At 33.2% G+C, this 15,402-nt stretch overlaps 1 protein-coding gene across 9 annotated transcripts in view; it reads left to right on the top strand.

The window, feature by feature from the left end:
- DMD (dystrophin) overlaps positions 1-15,402 on the top strand; it is a 2,109,452-nt gene that overhangs the window by 435,763 nt on the left and 1,658,287 nt on the right. For all 9 annotated transcript variants that reach the window (XM_012756891.3, XM_012756894.3, XM_012756895.3 and 6 more), the window contains exon 3: positions 11,550-11,642. In XM_012756891.3, the coding sequence (XP_012612345.1) occupies positions 11,550-11,642 (93 nt within the window). The remainder of the gene's footprint in view (positions 1-11,549; positions 11,643-15,402) is intronic.

Below are 15,402 nucleotides of genomic sequence, written 5' to 3'. Positions count from 1 at the left end.
CAGGATTATAACAGAGTGCTATAATTATATTTGTTTAAATGCATACCACCTTCCTAGTGTGTGACAAAAGCCATGAAAACCACGGCAGTATCTTTTTTTACATCTTTTGTCTTCCAATTTTTCCCAGTGCCCAGGACAATATAAAGCAAGTGAACAATATTGATTAAATTTAGTTGAGTAATTTAACTATCCTCCTCCTTTGACACATGAGGAAGATAAGCAAAATACTAAGTCATTTATCAACGTTCATACAGCTGGGGAAAGCTAGAACTATAATTTAAATAAAGGCCTATTTTCTCCCAGGTGCCATACTAAATCTCGCATAGAAGACTTTCAAGTATTAATTGGCATGTTGGACTGTATCTTTCAAGAAATGGCTGCACTAAATGCACCAGTTAATTTTTATTTTATTTTATTTTATTTTATTTTATTTTATTTTATTTTATTTTATTTATTACTATCTCATTTAATTTCATCAACTTTAAGGCCTATGTTTCTTATATTTTGATTTATACATTCTAGAGGTTTTTTGTGGAGTTTGCTTTCATATTTTAATTTAATTAACAGAAAAGTCACATTTTTCAAATACCTTAGAGTAAATTCTGCATTTAAAGAATTTTGTTGGGGGCTCAGGAGCAGTGTTTACTACAGTTATTAAGTATGCCATATATACTGGAGTCCTTAAGAATTAATGAAATCCCCAATGTCAAGGGATATAACAACAGGAATTTAGGACCTTGAAAAATAATTTTCCTAATGTATGTATGTAGAATTACCACTGTGTTATTATCATTACATTACAAATTCAACCTGAAATTAGAAGCAATTTTATTTTTAGGCTATATAACTGTACTTGACCTTCAGAAACCACAGAGGAAAGAAAAATAATGAGTTAAATTATCCTTAGTTTATTGAAAGAGATCATGAAAGGGTACAAGTAAAACTTATCTAACCCTTATCATTTTATACCAATAAGAATGGCTGTTATTAAAAAGATAAAAATAACAGATGTCAGTGAATATACAGATGAAAGGGAACTCTTATACACAGTTGGTAGAAATATAAATTTATATAACCTCTATGGAAAACAATCTGGAGATTTCTCAAAGAACTAAAAAATAGAACTACTATACAATCCCACTACTGAATATCTACCCAAAGGACAAAAAGTCATTATATTGAAAAGACACCTACACTCATATGTTTATCACAGCACTATTCATAATAGCAAAGATATGGACTCAACCTAAGTGTCCATCAATAGATGCTTGGATAAAGAAAATGTGGCATATACATACAATGGAATACTATTCAGTGATAAAAAAGAATGAAATCATGTGTTTTGCGTGACATGGATAGAAGTGGAGGCCATTATGTTAAGTGAAACAACTGACACAGAAATACAAACATCACATATTCTCACTTATAAGCAGGAGATAAATGTGTACACACAGAATCAGAGTGTGAAATGATGGACAATGTAGATTTGGTGCCATGGAAGGAGGGTGAATGATGGGAGGTTGCTAGGTGGGTACAATGTGAATTGCTTCCATGATGGATGCCCTGAAGGCTCTGACTTCACCACAATGCAATATATCCATGTAGCAAAATTTCACTTGTACTGAATGAATATATACAAATAAAAATTGCAATAAAAATAATAATACTATTTAACCTGGACTCTGAATGGCATTATAGACAAAGAAGCCCAGCTTAAAAAGCGGTTTCCAAAATAGAGAATGGTTAACAGACGTGGAGATAGACTGCCTAGATTTAGATTCTTATCTATCACTTATTTGTTGTGTGATTTTAGTCACATTACTTATATTCTCTGTGCCTCAGTTTTGTCATGTGTGAAATGGAAATTATTCTAAATTATCGTTTAGAAGAGCACTTACAACAACCCATACAAGGCTTTAGGGGATTATTTCTAAAGTTCATTACTAGAGAAGTTTCTCTGAATGTGTAGAGTACAAAAAGAAATAAACACAAAAAGACAGAAAAACATAAAACAACCCATGTAAAGTATATAGAATACTGGCTGAAACAAAGTAAACACTCGCTGTTTATTACTCATGCCTTTTTGAAATTTATGAGGTTCATTCATATGAAATTGCCAAAATTTGATGATATTTGACTATAGAATTAGAAATTTCAAATGGTTCAACCTATCAGAAGGAAATAGAGGTATAACAGGGACAGAAGGTCTTGTTTTTAAATATTCTGTCCTATGTAACTTTTACCCTTTCTGTGTGTCTCTGGTTCCTTTGAGTTGGTACCAGCTGTAGGCAGACCCTCATCATAGGCATGGGAAAGGAGAGAATGAATAAACCAAGGCTGATTTCCTAGAGAGTAGAGGAAGGAGACGATAAGGAAGAGACCACATTTTTCACATGCATTATCCACCCACAATTGCACTATAGTGTGATTGAGAAATTATAAGAATGTTAATTATTTATAAATAAATTTTACATTTATTAATTAAAGATATATTTGGATGCCTTGGGCCATAATTTCTCCTTCTACTGGATCTGAACAAGTCTGAATATCATTTTCCCAAAAAAATGAATTTAACTTTCAGAATTTTCAATTTATATGATATATTGAAAGCTGATATAATTAGCTACAATCACGAATTGTAAGCTTTCCACCAATTTTAAAATAACTATCTGTGAATTACATTAAGATATATCAAGGAATGTGAAATGGAAAATTATTTATCATAATTTTACTAATTGTTGTTTTAGAATACATGGTAAAATAAATTAATACTGAACTATCTAAATTACAGATAAGAGAATTCAGGCCTAGGTTAAGAATTCAGTTTTATTACAAAGCATGTTAAAGATAGACCTGATATAGACAACAAAGCATGCTGACTTTTGGTTAAGCATACTTTACTTTTGGGTTCATAACAGACTATTTACAGATAATGGCTTGATTTCCATTAACTGTTGTGTGGTTCCTGATGAAAGTTCTAATGTGCAATCTGTTTGAATCATTTCTCATGTACTTAATAGTGTAACATACACATTGGGTCCTAGTGATTATGCTTTATAAAGAGTTACTGTCAAATAACATTTTATATCTAGAGAGATAGTAACACTATTAGACTATCTAACTTAGCTCTTGAGTACTTCTTAGCACTAAGGAATAACTTGGCTTTTTCTTGATTAGCTTTGTAGCCAGATTTTAGTGCTGTTCCTGGTATAGAGAAGTCTCTAAAAGTATTGGATGCTATGAGATAATGAATAAATACATGTTAATTTTCATCTGTTAAAGCCCACAAAACATTCCAGTTCTTTGATATACCTATTAAAAAAGAAGATATGTCCCAGTGATACAATTGGCTCTTTGCAATGACATTACCAGAGATAGAAATATTATAGGAGGCCTGGGGAGGAACATTCAGTCCTTCATTTATTTCCTGACATGAACATCCCTGGCATTGATTCCTTGGCTCAAAGGAAATTTGTTCCAGTGTCTGCTGTATTGAATGTCTTTGGTTTATTCCTCTGGGCCCACTCGCCACCTTTCTCTTCCCTGTGAGGCTGAACTCTATGAACTATATCAGCAGACTCCCTTGCCCTCTGGCTTTCAGTTGGATTTGGCCAATGGCAGCTTGGATAGGAGATCAGAGGGAGAAAGAAAAGAAAGGCCATGGCACATATATTCACTGCAGGCTGACTATATTCATCACCCAATATCAAAGTTCCTGTTGGGTAGTCCTGTCAGTTATCTTTTTGTCCAGGGATAAGCAATCACTCTCTTTCTCTTCATTCCTATGAGTCTAGGAGAAATAATAACACTTCCCTATTACTAGTTCCAGTGCTTTCATTATATCCTTCCACATCTTTGTAAACATTACCTTATTAAACTCTCCTCAAATTACACAAGTCCTTCAAGGATCCTGGAACCTTCAAAGAATTGTACTTTCTACCTCCAAGTGATGATGTTTAAAAGGAAGGAGGAAGGAAGGGATGCAACTCAGCGTTTTCTATGCCAGGAACCATGCTGGACAACTTACATTTATTAACCCATTCAATATTTATATTAATATTTTGAAATTAGTCCCTTCTGCTGTTTTGAGGCCAAAATTACAATGAGCATTGTGAAAAATGTAGATTATTTGGTTTAAAATTTTTGGAATAAATGCATAAAAGGTAACACTGAAAGAATATATCTTACAAACAAAGCAGTACTCTAAGTTCATTTGAATCTTCAAGGCATCACCACAACATAGGTTATAATCCATCATCTTTTTATAGATGAAAACAGTAAGGCACAGAGAGGTTAAGTTACTTGCCTAATCACATAGCTGGAATATGGCCGAACTGGATTTTGAACCAAGTCATACTGTGTATATAGTAAACATTCTTATTCACAACATTAAATAACTTTCTTATGCTTTGTAAAACATATTTCATCATTGTGACCTTTTTCCTTTCCAAATTCTCTCTGTGTAAACCTAATGTCTTTCAATAATTAGTATCCTAAAATGAAAATATTAAACCAGTGTTATTTTTCTGTTTTTAAGAATCTCTTTTCAAGTCAAAACTATGATTCTAAAAATCAGTGGTCATTCTTGCAGGGATTGGCACATAGAAGAGGGTGTGAGGAAGTTCCTAGGGTGCTGATCATATTCCATTTCTTCATCTGGGTGTTGGTAATATGAATGTCTTCAGTTTGTAAAGATTCCTTGAGCTATACACTTAAGACACATGTATTAATATTTTCCTGTATGTACATTATTCTGCAGTAAAATTGTTTTTTTATACAATACTTTTTCAAATCCATACTTAAGTAAACAATCATTTGTCAATGCTTCCTATTTATATTACAATGGGTTGCATTATTTTCCCTGGAATTGGTAAGCATAATTCCCCAGTAATCTCTGAATCCCCAGTTTTGTACTGCTTTTTGGTGTTTCTAGTGTGCAGAGACTTGTAATCACAAATAAGTATCTTGAGTTTATGAGCAATGGTTATGTCCATGGCTTGACCTTTCTGTAACCAGAAGGTCATGCTAAATCATCGCTGTGCTCTTTAACTCCTACTGAAACATTGTATTGATCCTTTTGTATTTTCAGGTTGAAATACCGACACAACTCTATAAAGTCAGAAGCCATTTAAACATTTTCACAAATGCATTTCTGTCCCTTTCTCATTTTTTTTTAACTTTCATTTTTTCCCACTTTTTAGTGCCATTTACCAATCAATCTGTCTGAGTTTCTTCTTAAACATTATCTGTGCTTCTTTATTTCTTTACTTCATACTGACAATAATGTGGAAATATTATTGTCTCATTTTATGGTCCTTTCATCTTGTTATTTGGGTTACCAACGAAGAAGACAATATATAAGTGAATGCATGAAACTGCTGAGTAATATCAAACATTCAAAGTTCACTTGATAAAGAAAATATTTGTTATGAAAGGGATTGAAGACAGAGAGCCACAGGGTCACATGGCCCAAAGAAGAGTTAATGTTTTATATGTTTTAAAAACAATTTTCATACACTTGAAAAGAATGCCATTAAGGATGGAATTTTAAAGAAAAATTATTATTTTCATGACATAAAAGGTCACCTGACATAGTAAATATTGAAGATGAAAAGGGAGGATAACCAAAGAATGTTTAATTTTAAAAGTCAAAAGAACAAGAGAGAAATAGCTTAAAGCCTCTAAGTGCTTCCCCTGCACCATCCACATTGATCAGTCTTATAAATTGTAAATGGATCTTCTCCCCTTGATTTCTGTTCTTACAAGAGTGCCAAACTTAGAAACAACAGAGCACATTTTAGGTGAGCTCTGCACTTTCTAGTAGATTTGATAACATGTTATAATTTTATGTATATCTAGAATTTGGTCAAATAAAAAGTAGACAAGGAATAATAGAAGAATAAAATATAAATACCATCCTAAATTTATTGACTGTGTACTATTTGCTAAGTCTGTATAACATACCTACTTTATTTCATTTAAACCTCACAGGAGTGCTCTGAAGTAACATTATTTCAATCTCCATTTCACTACTGAGTAAAGCATGCCTCAGAAAGGCTAATCGCTTGTCCAAGATAGCACAGATAGTGACTAGGAGACTTCAGAAGTTAGACATTTCTGCCTTTGAAACTTGTTCTACTTTTGCAACATCACATCTATAACTCTCTACAATGAGTAGTTGAAACAAGGCAAGAAATGGGAACCATCCAAGAAAAATGAGATGATTTGCTCTCCCTAGGGTATTCATACTACAGGGAGAATAAGATTGAGTACCTAATGATCTATGAAGTTACAGACTAAAAAACTGACTAGTTCATTGAAAAATCACTTTAGAACTTGGGGGGATTTTACCCAAAAGTGTTTAAAATTTGACATCAAAGCAAGCATAATGTAAGAGAGGAAGGGAAAATTTCAATGAATACTTAGCACAAAACATATGCTTTCACAGAAATTTTGAACCTGCAGTCACTGTGCAATTTTTATTGCCAGACTCCAGGGTGATTTCATTCAATCTTGTTTGCTGGAAGGATGTTCTGGTGGAACATTCTGAGAAGCACTGTGTAAGACAGTATGGTAGACATAACAAATAATAGTTGGATTTCAATTGTGATATTTAATATATCATTGACTCCTTGAATTTTGAAAATTATATGTGATACCAGGAACTGTCTTTTCTTCTATCACCTCACTGCTTCCTCTCTAGGTGCCCCAACTCAGTGCCTGAAGGCCTCTGACTAGCCCACAACCCTCCACTCCCGCTCCATTTTAATTGCCTCTAGTTCTAATGGGAAACTTATAAAAGACCCTGGTCTGTGTGTTTAAATTTGGACCAAAAGCAAGATCCTAGCTGCCTTGTTGAACGTTGTCTAGACTTTTGGTCCCCATATCCAAGGGTAGTTCTTATATCTTGAATATTATGTGATCCTTATGACCTTGGGGTTTATGCTTTATTCTGTACCCCAAGACATGACTCACATTTCCAAGTCTCAGTTCCTCTTTTTCAATGAACAACATTTTGCCACCCACATCCTTCCTGGTTTGACAGACTTTTTCTATCTATCTATCTATCTATCTATCTATCTATCTATCTATCTATCTATCTATCTAACTATCTATCTATCATCTATCAATCTATCATCTACCTATCTTTTTATCAATATAGATATATATTTTTATAAGAACAAGTATCTGTCAGCTAAATATACTTTATTTTTTTTGAAAAATTGGCATGTTGCGGTGTGAAATATTTCTTTTTGCTAAACTTAGAAGCCATATTTTTCTCATATACATCTGTAAAATTTTGCTCTTGAGGAAAAAAAAGCATTTAAAAGGCATTGTATACCTTCATTTAGTTTCAATTTTCTTTTAAAAAAAAGCTTACTATTATTCTCAAAATGCCAAGTTAATCAAGGTTAGATATGAGGTTCTAGAAAATGTTATTAGAAAATATATATTCATTTTCTTACTAGTAAAATGCTTTCCTTAAAGTTTCATAAAAATAGCACTGTTGTTTTAAGATTTACTAGCATATAACTTGTAAAACATTCCATCATGCTAGTGTTTTGTGTTGTATTTTTTCCCCTGGAATTTTAAAACAGCACTATTTGGGTAGAATTTCAAAAGAATAACTTGTAGTTAACTTTGCTGGAGCATATATGATGCTGGATTCCCAAAGCTGGACATACAGTTGGACTGATGGACTGCCTGCCGGAGTCAGTGTTTTCTTTATGTCAAACACCCAGACATTGACAGGACTTGTCATTGACACAGCTATCAGCTGCAGGAACAATCTGAATCCTGTGTTTTTAATCTTGGAAGTTTCAGGGATGTCTTTTGCCTGGAGACCAGAGATTTTCTTTTTTATTTTTAATTTGGGGATATAATGAAGGTACAACATTTTGATTACATGTTATGACTTTGCAACACCCAAACCATGATTTGAGGCATGCCCTTCCCCCCTACAATGCTCACTGCGTTAATTAGTTGTGAGTTTACCCACCCCAACCCACCTACCCCCAAAGAATATTACTACAATGTGAGCACCTTAGTGTTGATCGGCCAGTACCAATTTGATGGCGAGTACATGTGATGCTTATTCTTCCATTCTTGTAATATCTCACTTCAGAGGATGGGCTCAAGCTCTATCCAGGAAAATACAAGAGGTGCTAGATCACCATCATTTTTTATAATTGAGTAGTATTCCATTGTATACATATACCATATTTTATTAATCCACTCATGGATTGAAGGGCACTTGGGTTGTTTCCACATCCTTGCAAAAGTGAATTGTGCTGCCATAAACATTTGGGTGCAGATGTCTTTATTATAGAATGCCTTTGATCTTTGGGGTAGATGCCTAATATGGTGTTTCTGTTTTTAGCTGTTTGAAGTATCTCCAAATTCTTTTCCACAGAGGTTGTACTAATTTGCAGTCCCACCAGCAGTAAAAAAGTGTACCTATCTCTCCACATCCTTGCTAGCATTCATTGTTTTGCAATTTTTTGATAAAGGCCAATCTTACTGGGGTTAGGTGATATCTCATTGTGGTTTTGATTTGCATTCCCCTGATGATTAGAGATGTTGAGCATTTTTTAATATGTTTTCTGGCCATTATTCTGTCTTCTTTTGAAAATTTTCTGTTTATGTCCTTTGCCCATTTATTAATGGGGTTGTTTGATTTTTTCTTGTTGGTTTTTTGAGTTCCAGATAGATTCTTGTTGTCAGCCCTTTATCGAATGTGTAGAAAGCAAATATTTTCTCCCATTCTGTAAGCTATTTGCTCTAATGATAGTTTCCTTGGCTGGGCAAAAGCTTTTTAATTTGATCAGGTCCCATTTATTTATTTTTGTTGTTCCTGTGATTGTCTTGGGGGCCTTCCTCATAAATTCTTTCCCTAGGCCAATGTCTGAAACTGTCTCCCCTAAATTTTCTTCTAGAATTCTTAAGGTTTCATGCCTTAGGTTTGAATCTGTTACCCATTGTGAATTGATTTTTGTAAGAGGTGAGAGGTGGGGATCCAGTTTCAATCTTCTGCTTGTGGTTAACCAGTTTTCCCAGCACCATTTATTGAAAAAAGACTCTTTTCCCCAGTGTATATTTTTGTTTACTTTGTCAAAGATTAGATGACAATATATGGATGGTTTTATGTCTGGATTCTCAGTCCTGTTCCAAAAGTCTATATCTCTGTTCCTGTGCCAGTGCAATGATGTTTTAGTTACTATAGCCTTTTAGTACAGCTTGAAGTCTGGTAGACAGATACCTCCCAATTTGTTCTTTTTGCTTAAAATCGCTTTGGCTATATGAGGTCTTCTCTGGTTCTATAAAAAACATAGAATTATTTTTCTAGATCTGTAAAGAATGATGATGGTACTTTGATAGGGATTGCATTAATTTTGTAGATCACTTTGTGTAGTATGAACATTTTAACAATGTTGATTCTGCCAATCCATGAGCAAGGCAGATTTTTCCATCTGTTCATACCTTCTACAGTTCCTTTTCTTAGTGTTTTGTAGTTCTCCCTATATATGTCTCTCACCTTTTTCATAAATATATTCATAGACATTTACTTTTCTTTGAGGCTATTGTAAAAAGCACTTCGTTTTTTATTTGATTTTTGGCTTGACTGTTATTGGCATATATGAATGCCTCTGATTTGTGTATATTGATTTTGTATCTTGAGACTTTACTGAATTCATTTATCAATTCCAGGAGTCTCTTGGTTGAATCCTTGGGGTTTTCTAGATATAATATCATCAGCAAAGAGTGAGAATTTGATCTCTTCTGCCCACCCTGGCAACCCTTAATTCCCCTCTCTTGTACAATTCCTCTAGAAAGGACTTGCAGCACTATTTTGAGTAGAAGTGGAGATAGTGAGCAACATTGTCTGGTTCTGGTTCTAAATGAGAATGCTTTCAGTTTCCCCCATTCACTATGATATTGGCTGTGAATTTGTCATATATGGCCTTGCTAATTTTAAGTTATGTCTCATCTATGCCTATTTCATTAAAAGTTTTTATCATAAAGGTATGCTGGACTTTGTCATATGCTTTTTATGCATCTATTGAGAGAGTCATATGGTCTTTGTTCTTGCTTTTATTTATGAGGTGAATTACATTTATAGATTTGTGTATGTTGAACCAGCCTTGCATCTCTGGTATAAAGCTCACCTGGTCATGGTGAATTATTTTTTTGATATGATGTTGCATTCAATTTGCTAAAATTTTGGTGAAGATTGTTGCATCTATATTCATGAGGGATATTGGGTTGTAGTTTTCTTTTATTGTTGTGTCCTTTCCTGGCTTTGGTATCAAGGTGATATTGGCTTTGTATAATAAGTTAGGAAGGATATCATCCTTCTCAACATTGTGAAATAATTTCTGTAGTATAGGTATGAGTTCTTCTTTGTATGTTTGGTAAAACTTGGAAGTGAAGCCATCTGGTCTGGAACTTTTCCTTTTTGAAAGGCTTTTAATTGCTGCTCTAATTTCTGTGCTTTTTATTGGTTTGTTCAGGAATTCTATTTCCTCCTGGGTGAACTTAGGGTGGTGTTATATTTCCAGGATTTGGCCATTTCCTCCATATTATGTAGTTTTGGGCATATAGGTATTTATAGTATTAAAAAATAATGTTTTATATTTCTGTGGTATCTGTTTTGACCTCTCCTTTTGATTTCTAATTGAGTTTATTAGAGTCTTCTCCCTTTGAGTTTTTGTCAATCTAGCAAGAGGGCTTGATCACATACTAACCTTTCAGTGTCTCATCTGCAAGATGAGTATATTAATGCTAACCTCACATAAATGTTATAAAAGTGATAAGAACCACTTGTTTAGTGGAGTGTCTCTTGAGAACAGTTACTCTAAAAATGTTAGATATTATTGGTTACTATTATTTTTCTTTATTATATTTCCTGAGGAAGGAACTGAGAAAAATAGATAAAACATTTTCAGAGGCTTATTTCAACTCTATTTTAACCAGGTATTCCTTAAATTTGAGTTATTCAATATGAAAATAGGTCATTCTGAAACAGTGTTCAAAATATGTATATAGAGAAAGCATGTTCTGTACAATGAGTATGAGTATATTGAACTCATGTTCTGAGTATGTTGAACACTTTATAATTGTATATTATACTTCCAAGTACACAACAGTTAAATTGCATGTGCCCACGTAGGGAAAATTATGTGCAATCTTTGTTTCTTTGTATGTTTACTTCTCCCTCTACCTCAAACTGCCTGATAGTGTAAATATTTTTTTCTTTCATTCATAGAATCAGCATTCATAATATGGCTTAATTATTATAAATCAATTAGGCCACAGATCTCCAATTCTTGCTATTCAAGAATAATTCAAATAGATTTGACCTAATTATCAAATTTTCCTCTGTTTTCTTTTTAAACTAGAACTATCTTTTTTCACCCATCACTCTTGACAGATTAAAAATTATATACATTAAATATCCTTATATATAGCTTTAATTTTCAAAAGGCATAATCCTGGAAATAGAACAACTGAAGTGTGCTTTGTTAAATTGAATATATTTTGTATTTCAGTATGGGAAGCAGCATATAGAGAACCTCTTCAGTGACCTGCAGGATGGGAGACGCCTCCTAGACCTCCTTGAAGGCCTGACAGGGCAAAAACTGGTGCGTGACTTATTTTTAAGAAAGTTAATATTAACCTTAGTAGAATTGTAGACCAGAAAAAAAATAGCATCATTTTATAAAATCTCATAAAATATAGTAATTTACTGATTATTGATTTAACTAGCATTATAGGACCTATTTCTAAGTAAAACAATCTCACATTATTATTTTCATTTTGGCATAGTCTATCATATGTCGAACAACAACATTAACATTTTCAGTAATATAATTTATGTTAATTAATAGATAGTCAATTTTATTATTTGGTATCTTTCTTATTGAATGTTTTTATGAAGGCTTTTATATGTAATGACTTTTTTTTTTGTAATGACTTTTGAAATTATCTTTGTGCTTTTGTCTATTTTACAATTATTTTGCAATGAATCTGTATTAGTTTATAAATAAAGAAAAAATTAATGTGGTGCAGGATAATAAAGTATAGGCATTTTAGTCCAATACACAATGCATATGTGATGAGAATGTAACTTCCCTTTGAGAACTATTATCTAGTCTAACTTCAGAGAATTCCTGTGAGATAGATATTGTTATACACAGCTAGAGGTCAATAAAATCATGTTGATTAGGGTCTCACAATGGGGAAAAATGCTCTAGAATTCAAATCTCCTGACTGAAATAATCTTATTCTTAGATTGCTATTTACTAATAAGTAGATTTTAAGCCCCCAATCTACAGTCATAGCCATTCTGCATATCAAATTAGTCCTGCTAAATTATTTCTTTACTCTCTTCCCTTTGCCCTTCACTACAACTCTCCAACGCTTGCACACACAACCATGCAAACAAACACACATGCTCATACACACAGATTTTGTTGATAATATACAAACTCTAGCTGTTATTCAAAGTCAAAGATACCAAATTTTCTATTCTCCTAACTTGCCTTCTGCAACTCACTTATGCTAAGACAAGTTGCCACTCTCTTCAATTAAATTCTGAGTCCTACAGGGAAGAGATATACCTTATGCTTTCATTTTTCATTTTTTAATCATTTTCAACTACTATATGAGATTAATATATTATTAAATTAAATTTAAATTTAAATATTTCCAAAAAGTCTGAATTGTATTGATATAAAAAGAACTTAATGATATATTAAAATAATCAGTTGAGTCAGGTAAAAAAAAATCAGATTTGCCTTACAGATGAACTTTTTGCTTTTAGCCAATTTGAGGTCATTCTGTACACTTAGGGTTAACTTCACTGGTTAGAGATATTTTTGTGAATAATCATCCATATCCTATGACTATGTGAACAATTTATATTTGTATGCATATTATGTATATATATAAGTATGTATATATGTACACAGATAGATACAGAAATCAGTGTATGTCTGTATGTCCCCAATTTCTGGGGTCAGTTACCAAATAAGGTAGCCCTAGTGTCTTCCAAGTGTTTGTGAAAATTCTTTATGAGATCATGGGTTCTCCAACCTGTCCTGGACCCTCTGCACAAGGCTTTTTTGGTCTTTACTTCTGGGTACCTCTGTAACTAGTTCTTTGTGGTGCTGCAACTCTCTCTGGTCATTTCCTTGACTGAGACAACTCTTCCATCACCCAAAGTAATTTTTTCAGGATTAACAAATTTAATATAGGCACAGTGTTTAAAATTTTTTGAAAATAAAGAACTTGAAGTTTTCATTGAGATATATACATACATAGATGCAAAGATAAAATAACCCTAATAGGTAACACAAAATAAGAAAAAATCGTGACCAAAACATCCATGAAATTGGCCAGTATGGAGTAATTGGGTAGTGGGAGAAAATCACCAAATATTTATACATGCCAATATGTACTATTTAATTTCAGATACTGCTGCTAACAGAATCTGTAATTCATTATTCATCCTAGTTACAAATCTGTCAGCCCTGGTCTGAGGGCTTTACCTTTCCCACAGAGCAGACTCACCTCTCTCATCCGTACATCCTCCCAATTTCAGAACTCTAATTCTCTGTACCTGTTCTTGAATCCTAATAGTTTCTGCAGAGATATATCTTCTACCCCTAATGGGAGTCATGTATGCTATTGAACAGAAATCTTAGTATTCTACTTGGAAGCATCTGCATTTGGATTATCGGCTAAGCACATCCCTAGGGTTAAACGGAAGGTACTTGCCTTAGAACTATAAAATTAGAATTATTCCCCAAAGAGACTCTAATAGGGGCAGATTTAAGTTTGCACTTTAGGATCAGAAACTGCAGCTTATTTTAAGAATAGAATTTCTTTGATTCTGATAAATATGCACATATGTATATAGTTGTGTACATTTAATGTTTGAATTTTTAGTTTATAGTAAAGGAACATGCTACTAAATCTTATCACTGCAATTCATCTGCAACCAGCTAAAGGGTGATATATAGCTTTCATGTAAACACTAAGCAGATGATTGATTTGGGTAATTATTTTAAAAACTTTAAACTTCTAAAATTACCATTAGACTTATATGCTATGAGATTATAAATACACACACACACACACGAAGATTGATTTTTTGCTGATTTTTTTAATCTAAATTCTTATCTTTCTATGGCCTTATTTCCTTCCTCTTTGTGATGGGAAGTGGGAAACATACCAAAATGTGTCTGTATCGTCTTGACATTCTTGTAGGAAAATTTTCCAATAGGTAAAAAATAGAGATTCCTATTCATACAGTTATACTTAAAATTGTGAGAAGTTGAAAAACAGGACATCAACACTGTTTTATAAGGAGTATCAGGCAAATCATCTTTTATCGTAGCATGTTTTAGCTTAATTTGGAATTTTCAGCAGGCAGTGAAAGTGGTAAGGTGTTTTAGGGTAAGGAACTGCATAAAAAGGACAGGAGCAATGCTGGAAAGTATAGAAGCAAAACTCAAGAAGTAAAAAAAATCAGGTTATTTCGTTGCTGCATATAGAAGGTAGTTAGAGAAATAAGAAAGAAATAGATTTTGAAAGTCTTTGACTCCACAGGCACAGATCAAAATTTGGATCCTGGCTCTACCAGTTATTAGTTGTATCCCTATCTATATGTTAGCTCTTATCATGAGGTTCACTTTCTATACAATGAGGATGAAACTGTTTGCCTCACAAAGGGGTTTAGAAGTAGTGCACTCAAAGTATCTGGCATAGGCTACAAAGTTAATAATAATAGCAAACATTTACATTGTACTTATTATGTGACAATCTAAACGTTTTATACACATTAACACATTGAATTCTTTCAGCAAATATACGAAGCAAGTTATTTTTATTAACTCCATTATAACAGATGAGAAAACTCTGGGGTACAGGAAGTTTAAGAAATTTGCCCAAAGTCATATAGCATAAGAGTGAAAAAGCTGAAAGTTGAACCCAGGAAGTCCAGCTTTGTAGTTCATGCCCTTAACTATTAACTATAGTCATCCTAAAATTGAGAGGGGAACTTGGTAAGTGGGTTTGCACTGGCAGTGGGCTTCCTTCAGTAACATAATCATTGAAGATATGCAGGATGGATAAAAGAAGAAACAGTGAGTAAGAAGAAAACAAAGTTATGATGTTTTCTGGGTGATAACTTATGAGGATTTGTATTAAGGTAAAAGAAATGAAAATAGAAGGAAAGAGTAAATACAATAGACATCATAGCAGTGGGAATTTCTAAAACTCTACAACTGAATAAATGAGATAATTTTTATATTGTAGTGAACTATGCAGATGTTACTTTAAACATCACAGTAAAAGATATAACTTTGGGGATTGAGAGTGTAGGTTAGGAAAGCAAAG

This window comes from Microcebus murinus, chromosome X (assembly GCF_040939455.1).
Source record: "Microcebus murinus isolate Inina chromosome X, M.murinus_Inina_mat1.0, whole genome shotgun sequence".
NCBI classification, from domain to species: Eukaryota; Metazoa; Chordata; class Mammalia; order Primates; family Cheirogaleidae; genus Microcebus; species Microcebus murinus.
Note: the sequence above shows the minus strand (reverse complement) of the source record. Positions and strands in the feature narration are given on the sequence as shown.